The 9599-nt window shown below is 42.9% G+C and overlaps 1 protein-coding gene across 2 annotated transcripts in view; it reads left to right on the top strand.

Annotated features, from left to right (window-relative positions):
- LOC101861103 overlaps nucleotides 1-6885 on the top strand; it is a 10109-nt gene extending 3224 nt beyond the window's left edge. For both annotated transcript variants that reach the window (XM_005092749.3, XM_035968339.1), the window contains exons 4-7: nucleotides 191-327; nucleotides 1635-1800; nucleotides 6242-6390; nucleotides 6750-6885. In XM_005092749.3, the coding sequence (XP_005092806.1) occupies nucleotides 191-327; nucleotides 1635-1800; nucleotides 6242-6390; nucleotides 6750-6793 (496 nt within the window). In that variant the 3' untranslated portion in view covers nucleotides 6794-6885. The remainder of the gene's footprint in view (nucleotides 1-190; nucleotides 328-1634; nucleotides 1801-6241; nucleotides 6391-6749) is intronic.
- Nucleotides 6886-9599: the final 2714 nt, after the last annotated feature.

Here is a 9599-nt window from a genome sequence, read left to right as displayed (position 1 = left end):
CGAGAGAGAGAGAGAGAGAGAGAGACAGAGAAAGAGAGAGAGAGAGAGAGAGAGAGAGAGAGAGAGAAAGAGAGAGAGAGGGGGTGGGGTTGGAGAGAACATTCGTGTAAAATGATAAGAAAACTCAACCATTGACTCCTGGTGCTTTATTATTTTTTTGTGCTTTGTTTCTTTTTTTTTTTAATCTCAGAATACTGGAGTCCTTCCGTGAATGTGCGTTGACGACTATCAACACAGTCTGCTCTGGATCGGAAACAAACCTCGTCGAGGAAATGGCTAACGAACTTAACGTGATTGCCTATACATGTAGCCCTGTTGGCCGTCCAGGTAGACACCTTCTCCATCTCCCTTCTTTAACATCAATAATTAATTTCACTTGGAGTATCTTTTCCATTTATAATAAATTGTTTAACTTACATAATAATTATTGTGAGGCATCGTGCTGAAATCAAGCGCTCGTCAAAATAATGAAATCAAAGTTTGGCACTTTTTTGGCCAATGGGTAATTTTTTTTATTTAATTTTCTTTTTTTAACTCAACGCCTTTTACGCCCATTTCAATACACATTTTTGCGAAAATTTTACAGAAAAAAACATTGATTGAAAGCACAAAAAATGTAAATTTTCAGTTTCCAAGGACTCTCATGCTGTAGAAGTTACCAAGCTTTGACAGCCTTTTTCTTGCTAATTTTACCTCTGAAACAAGGCTACCCTGACCTCCTTCAAATGCAAATACTTCGACTTCCACCCAAGATAGATGGATATTTTTTTTATGAAAAGGAAGACAAATGAACAGGCTTTGAGATGATGTTAATAACAACATACAACATAACCTCAAAAATTGACGAGCTACTACAACATGGAATCTAACAGTTGATTGTATTTGGCAAGTTACATTAATAAATCATTATAAAGAAAAGCCTTACCTTCTAAATGAGCTACTTCCACAATAATCCCGTTATTAACACAACATTTATACCATAATTGTGGCTCGACACGACGGAATCAAACGTTCGTCAAATGTTTTAGGTATACGAAGGTATTATCTTTAAACCCTGTATATTATTTTCTTTGCAAACTGTAAAAAACAACAACATTTACCTTTACCCCGATCACCCTTTGTTTCCCCTCTCTATACTACACCTGTATTTGAAATTATGCATATCTATTCAACATGCTAGATATCAAGCAAAACGTACATTAAAGTTTTAATTAAAGAAAAAACTTTTGGTGTTGTTGTTTTTAAACTAGCTGGTTTAAAACTTTGGAATACCCATGCAAAATTGTACAACGTTTCAGACATCAACCAAAATGTGCATTAATTGTTGAATTGAAGAACAGACTGGGTTTTTTTTCACCAAGTTATATGAAACTGTAATAAAACGTTAATGTTGTTTTTAAACAAACTCATTTCAAACTGTCGTAAGCAAGTCGGCCACCCCTTTATTTTTCTCTCTATACTCCACCCATTTCTGAAATGATGCAAAATTGTACAACGTTACAGTCACCAATCAAAATGTGTATTAATTGTTAAATTGAAGAACCAATTGTTTCTTCCATAATAAACCTATCGGTCCTTATCCCCCCCCCCTCACCGCCCATTCCCCGTGTATTTTTCTCTCTATACTACACCAGTTTTTGCAATGATGCAACAGTCCGTTTGTCTCCGCGATAGCAGCTCATTCCATACTCTGAGGGGTATTCTGGAGACGTGTCAGGATGTGCCCTACGCTACAGTGGAACCTCACTTGGAACAGAGCAGTTTGCAGGGAACCTTGCCCGACCCTGCTGTCGTGTGCCCGTAAGTTTGTGATGTTGATGTCATTGTTGTTGCAGCTGTGTGTGTGTGTGGTAGCCTATCCGTCAGAAATGTCTGGAGCCCCGAAGAGTGAGCTCTTCGCCTGGGCCACCGCCTCTCTTGGGTAGCGGGTGAGGCAGTCCAACCTCCCTGAATCCTCCCCAAAGAGATGCCACCGCCGGACATGACATTCGAGGCGAGGCATCTCTGCAGTCAGTGCTCCAAATCTTGAGGCTCCTCGCTGAACAGTGGACATATTGGGTCCGATGTTTTGTCTATTCTATTTTTGTAGGCCCGCAGCCCAGAGAAATGAATGACCGGTCCTGATTTTTGTTAGTAGTGACTGGTCTCTGCGGGACTTAATTTGAGCCTCTCCTTTTAAAGAAATTGCCCTGTATATTTCCTTCGTCCGCGTGTGGGATACCGGAGAGTTTTTTGTGCTGAGTTTTATCTGGGCGCACGCACTTTCATATGTTATTTGGCGGCCCGGACCCGGCAGCGCTGTTGCCAGTGTGGCATTACTGTCAGCGAGATCGTTGCCGAGAATATTGCAGTGACCAGGGATCCACTGAATGGTGGGTTGGGGTGTTGCTTTATTTGTGCGAAGTCGCATTTGGTCGAGGGAGGCTGATGTTCCCACTAGTGCCATGCTTAGCGATTGACTGTCAGTGAAGATAGCGACCGAGCTGGATGCATCGCACTGTTTGTCAATCGAGTCAATGGCCATTTCCACGGCTCTCCTCTCTTCCTCGAAAGAGCACGTGAATATGGCGCCTTTCTCCCCCACAGTGTCATGGCAACGGTCGGGATGGACGGGTCTCCCCGTTACCTTGATGACCCAAGCCCCGCTATCCGTTGTTCCTGCACTAGACGAGCCGTCAGTGTAGATATTGTACTGTGCGTGAAGCTCTCGTTCTCGACCAACAGCTGTGCTTCGGATCTTCACACTGGAGTCACTCCTTCCGCTTATGCCGTACAGGTGGAGGAAAGAGATGTTGGGGTTGATTCCTCGTTCCCACGGCCTGGTTTCGAAATAAGTAATGGGCCTCCTCTCGCAGTTGAACAGATGTGATGTGAACTTTTTTTGCTGGCGTCTTCGGCCTTTTTACTGAAATCTCTGCGTCCCTTTAGGCGTCTGTGTACTTGTTCCGTTGCCGCAATTCGTCGGGGGTGGTCGTTGTTCATTCGCAGGACCTTCTCTCTTGGTCGGAGACAGTTAGCATTGATGGCGGACTCAATACTTGGGACCTCCGTTTCAGCTCGAAGTGCCTCGATCGGTGAGGAATGGGCTTGGGTAGTGATCAGTCGCAGACATCTGTTTTGAACCACCTCCAGATTATTTATCAGTGTTTTGCTCACCACGGCTGCCAGCTGCAGCTCACAAAGTTGAGGACACTTTGTATATGGGTGAGGTAGCACTTTCGTAGGTCATCTTTCCTCCATCCCCATTTTGAGTGCGTGACAGCGCCGAGCATCCTCATCTTCTGTGTGACCTTAGCTATTACTCTCTCAACCTGTTTCCTGAACGTGAGCCTGCGGTTGAGTGTGACTCCTAGGAGTCTTGTGTAGGGCTCATACTTAATTGTTGAATTATTGATCGTGATACATGGCTTCCAGTCTGAGTCAGATGTTGCGAGCGTGAAGAATATAGTCTCGCTCTTCGAGCCGTTCAGCGTGACTTTCCATCGCCTGCTCCAGTCAGCAACGGTGTCCACAGCTCTTTGTGCCAGACTGACGACGCCTCGTGCTGTGCGGGATGAAGCGAGGATAGAGATGTCGTCATTGTAGAGGGAAATTGTGAGGTCATCCGGAAGTAGTTCCGCCAGTTGGTCGATATAAAAGAGATGGGTTCCAGGACGGAACTCTGTGGGAGGCCTTGTTTCATTTTCCTGTTCTTACTCAGTATTCCGTTAAATCGGACTCTGGCGTAACGATTTTGAAGGAAGTCATTCAGCCATGAAACGTATTTATCTGGGATACCTCTGTCTAGGAGTGTGTGGAGTAGGCGTTCTCGCCAGACCGTGTCGTATACCTTTGAAAAATCGAGGAGGATGAGTACCGATTTCTCCCTCTTTTGGAAGCCGTCGGAAATCTTCTGCGTAATTCTCAGAATTTGGTCTTCCACTCCTCTTCCCTTCCTGAAACCAGCCTGCAGTTCAGAGACCCAGCCATTTAGCTCAGCTATGTCGTACAGTCGTTCAGGTACCATTCTCTCCATAACTTTGATGATACAGGATGTGAGGCTTATCGGTCTAAACGACGTTAGTTCAGATGCTGGTTTGGCGGTCTTGAGGAGGGGGAAAGTGATCGCGTCTTTCCAGACTTGTGGGACATCTGCTGAGCGAAATGACATGTTGAAGATGGAAAGCAGTTTTTCAAGCGCTTTGGGGCCCAGGTTTTTTTAGGAAGGACGGAGGGATGTTGTCTGATCCGGGTGATCCACGGGACTTCATCTTTGCAATGGCATTCCTCAGTTCCGCGATAGTGAAATCGGACTGTTTTGCCCTTGGGTTGTTCCGTAAGTATTTCAGTCGCTGTTTGTGTTGTCGGTTTTCGGTTCTGTCTCCTTCCGGCATGTTTAGACTGCAGACGTGCGCGTAGTGGTCTGCGAATATGTTCGCCTTATGTTTGTTTGATGTCACCAGCCGCCCATAGTATGACATTGCTTCATTTGGCGAATTTGTCTCAGGGGTACCGTTGAGACTTTTAATGATTTTCCACTTCGTGGTGTCGTCCTGCGAGTTGGTGGTTTTCTTAAGCAGTTTTCCCCAAGAGTCGGTCTTGGCATCGTTGATCCACTCCTGCGCCACATGGCACGCCTCTAGCCCTTTGTTGCGGCGGGTTCGCACCTCTTTCTGGAGTCTATTTCACCTGCGGATTGCTCTTCGAACTGTGTGGGTTTCCCATGTCTTTGTGGGCCTGCCTGGTTTCACAGTGCCGACAATACGAGTACTGGCGTCTATCAGGGCAGTGGGGAATTCAGACACCATGTTGCGGATGTGGTTGTTCGACGGCATTCTCGTCAAAGTGTCACGTTCAACAGCGTCAGTGAAAGCTTTCCTGTCGGCACCGAACGATTTCCAGGTGACCCAACCCTCGAATACCGACTCATGGCTGACCTCAATGTCAAGGGTCACGGAGATCGGCGCATGGTCAGAGCTGTCAATTCCGTCTCCTGGGTACCAGGTGTGCTTCCCGCTCCATGATGACCCACATATAGAGCTATCGAGGGCACTTTTTCCTCCCGTGGATGCTGGGGTAGAGGGAGAGGGATTGGGGTTGGGATGGTCGTCATGCCTCGACTTTGTGTTGATATGTGTGTGTGTGTTCCGTCGTTCATGACCGCCATGTCGTTATCCAGTGTCCAATTCTGCAGACTCTTCCCTCTTGCATCCGGTGGTTGAAATATATCCCACAGGGGACAGTGGGCATTAAAGTCACCCATTATGATAGATTCGGGAGTAGTTGGGAGTTCGTCGGTTGCCAAACGTCTAGATTGTTGAGATGTGTGGGATCTGACAGGGGGGAGGGGGCAGTAGATGTTGCACAGTGTGGCCCATTTCCTCTTCCCGACCTTCACCTTAAACATCGAAAGCTCAGTTCCCCTGATGAACGCGTCTTGGACATGTTCAAAAACTAGGGTATTCTTGATATAAGAGATGAGACCTCCACCTCCGTCCTGGTTTCGCCTCTCTACCCTGATCGATGAGTATCAATCGATTCTAGGTGTCTTTTTACTTGGTTTTAGTTTCGACTTCTGTTGCTGCTGTTGTTGTTGATGGTGTTGTTGGTTTTCTTTGTAGTGTTGTTGTTATTGCTGTTATAATTTTTTGTTGCTGTTGTTGTTATTGCTTGCGTTGTTATTTCTTGCTATTGTTGTTAATCAACATAATTTGTCAGTAAAATCCAGGCAGGTTTGTGATTTTAAATGGATATAAAAGGTGCTGAGACAAAAAATAAAAAGCAAAACAAAAACAGCAAAATGTCTGGGGAAATGTCTATACGGCGAGAAAACGCCAGTATGTTCGATTGTACTTTTTTACGAGCTCCTGATTTCACAACGACGCCTCACATAATATTTATGAATGAGGTACAGAAATCAATCAATGAAATATGAATGAAATCGGTACTCCACCTTACCCGTAGATCTATGTGATGAAACACTGGTTTAGCTTCACATTAGCACAAATAGTGACGTTCTGAAACCAAGAGAGAAGCGCGCAAGCAGCGCACAACTACGTGTGGAAGTGGAGATTTTAATGTTCAAAATGTGGCTCACTTTTCTCTGCCAGAAATGATCTCATCGGACGCAGTAGGGGCGCAAGTCAACTTAAGATCTATTTCTTCAAACTTTTCTATTTAGCTGGAGAAATACTCTCCTCTGTGAATGTATTGGTCATCGTCAGATAGTGACTAGACTTTCCTAATAAAATATTTTTAACAGACAAGTAGCCCAGATGCGGAGCTGTATTGTGGGTGGTGTTGGCCAGCTATGTGGAGATGCCTTTGAAGAGTTTTTCACTCAGCTGTGGACGATTTCGAGTACTTCATTTGTAGGAGAATATGACTGCGGTGAGGGACTTCGAAGAGCAAGTAAGTGAATCATCATCATCATCATCATCATCATCATCATCATCATCATCATCATCATCATCATCATCATCATCATCATCATCATCATCATCATCATCATCATCATCATCATCCTGTTTGTAAAGGAGCGAGGCAGGAGAGAAAGAAAATACAGAAAGGAAGAAAGAGAGAGAGAGAGAGAGAGAGAGAGAGAGAGAGAGAGAGAGAGAGAGAGAGAGAGAGAGAGAGAGAGAGAGAGAGAGAGAGCCCTGTACATTTATAGCACTAACAAAGAGTCAGTTTTTTGTTGTTTACCGGTAAAGTGTTTTACAACTTTCAGAACAAGTCTGAATGAATGGTTTGTTTTGTTTTTTCTTCAGCTGCCTTCCGGAAGAGGGGTCTCAGCCACCTTTTGGCATTGTAAAAGAACAGAAAACGCCGACGAAACCAGTTACAGGTGTCGTGATAGATAGCCATTAGAGGAATTAAACTAAATAAACTACTCATCAACAGCAATCTCACGTTTTGTTTCTCCGGACATTCCACGCAATTAGTTATCGTGCAACTGACTCGCTGCTACACTTTTGCTCTTCTCAAACCATGTGTTTGAACAACTTTAAAGTTAATGGTTTGTATTTGTTCATGAACACCTGTGTCTGTCCGTCTGTCTGTCTTATTCTCTGTATGTATGTATGTATGTATGTATGTATGTATGTATGTATGTATGTATGTATGTATGTATGTATGTATGTATGTATGTATGTATGTATGTATGTATGTATGTATGTATGTATGTATATATGTATGTATGTATGTATGTATGTATGTATGTATGTATGTATGTATGTATGTATGCATGTATGTATGCATGTACGTATGTTTGGCTGTTCGTTTTGTATGTATCTGTGGGGAGTCTGTCTGTGTGTGGAATGTCTGCTTGCTTGTCTAGATCTGGATTTTCATGTCCGAATTCTCGTAATTTTATTCAACTTACACGAAAACCGAAGGAAAATCTGTCAATCAGCCAGGGCACAGTAAAAAAGAACCTGAATAGGTGTAGTCATTACACGTGTTCAACAATTCAGGTTAAGCATTTGCCCCACTCATATTCTCCTGTTTTTAGTTTTAGTAAAAGTTTCACGGCATGTGCAACACAATAAGGTCATATAAGTGCCGAAGATTAGAGGTGTTACTAGAGAGTAACAAACACAGAAAAGGAGGAGAGATCAGGACGATAGATGTTTGATAGGAAAGAAGGAGCAAACCACACTAGAGCACCCGCCAACCACACACTTATATTCTCCAAACAGATGATATTTTAAAAGGACTCGTTTGTAGTTAACTCAGTTGGTATCACTGTTTTAAATGTTATGAGGGGTTGATACGTAACACCCAGTGCCTATTGGCGGATCGGTAGTTTAATACAAACTGGTCGCAAACCGATCGCCCGCGGTCTGAAAACAAACTCGTCTGTTTTTGAGGCAGTGAGTGACTCGGGCGATCTGTTTGTTTCACGATGGTGGCTTAAAGCTTTGCACCTTCAAACTGGCATGCCACGACTACCAAACCGCGGCCGAATCTTTAATTATTTCTTTTAAGTGGGATGTTTAGAAAGCCTACTACACATTGAAAAACAAAAGGTCATGTGGTTCGGACACCTCACGCGGATGCCCTCAAACCATCCAGCTCTGAGAGCATACAGCACTAAATATTCTGGATGGAGAGCCAGACGAAGACCAAGGCGACGATGGAGTGAATCTGTGGCAGACACCCTCAGAGCTCACGGGATGTCCCTCCTACAGGCCACTCGCCTTGCTGCAGACAGACGCCTGTGTCTCTCCGCGACACCCCCCGGTACAAGCGGAAGACAAAAGTAAAAGTAAATAAAGTAAGTTTAGAAAGCTTTTAAGTCAGCCTTGACACTTGAATAAATCCAATATTTAAACAACAGAAGTCCCATTTCTCCCCAAAATATGTACTCGTTTTAAGAGATAAGTCAAATCAAATCACTGACTTATGGTTAACCACCTACCAAGGAACGAAGGCAGAAACCCACCACGCTCCTACAACGCTTCACTGTTCAAAAGAAACAGAACAGGACAAAAAAGGACGGAGATTATACACAAAAAAAAAAGACAGTAAGTAAACTATAGTGCTTTAAATGGGTCCACATTTAAATCAGTTGTGTCACGGCATGGTGGGGTAAGGCGCTCGTCAATTTTGAGGTATTTGAAGTTATTGATACAGTGTTAAAGCTTTAATCATTTATATTTTGTCTTGCTTCTTCTAAAAAAAACTACTCTCGTTTCTACAAAAGAAATTGAGATATTTACAACGGAATGCGGTGATGGTCGCCTTATGAAAGAAGTAAAATTAGAGAGCAAATGGCAACTAAGGCTTGATGACTATAAAGAAGAGTAAAAAAGAAACAAACAACAAATCGATAAAAATTGGCCAACGAACGAAACATGTCCGTTTCTTCAATTTCATTATTTTGAGTAGAGCGTGATTTCCTCACAATGACACATGGTGTATTTCAAGGCATATTTCATTGTAAAATGGGGTTAATTCGTTCCTCATTAATAAACATAATTTAAAAGATACACAAAAATGAACTAATTTGAGAAAATATTAACAATCATCATGTATATGACCTGTCAATTTTGTTTTTTGGTTGTTGTTGTTTTTTTTTCTAAACGCGGAAATGGAAGTTACATCAATGTTCACTTCGATTTTTAAAAAAAATAGAAACCTAATCCAAAAAATTACCGAAAGCAACGATCACACAGCTTTAAACAACACGGAAGCCAGAGACGTGCTAAACATCTGTAGGTGTCAGGACGCGGTGGAACCAGGCGCTCGTCAGTTTTGGGGAATATCATAGAGTTATTGGTATCAGCTTAAAGCTTTTTCATTCATCTTGCTTTTGATGTAAGAATAATATCCATCTGTCTTGAATAGAATATTTGCGATTGAAGGAGGTGAGGCTCGACTTGTTTCAGAGGTAAAATAGCGAGAAAATGGCCGCCAAAGTTCGGCAACTTCCATAGATTGAGAATACTTGGAAATAGAAAAGTTGCAATATTTGTGCCTTAAATAACGCTTTTCTGGAAAATCCACACCGAAATGTGTTTTCAATTAGACGTATACAGAGTTGAGCCAAAAAACAAAAATTCAAAAAAATTGTCAAACTGGCCGAAAAATGCCGATTTCTTCCATTTCATTATTTT

This window comes from Aplysia californica, unplaced genomic scaffold (genome assembly GCF_000002075.1).
Source record: "Aplysia californica isolate F4 #8 unplaced genomic scaffold, AplCal3.0 scaffold00052, whole genome shotgun sequence".
NCBI lineage: Eukaryota > Metazoa > Mollusca > Gastropoda > Aplysiida > Aplysiidae > Aplysia > Aplysia californica.
This window is presented reverse-complemented; position numbering and strand designations above follow the sequence as displayed.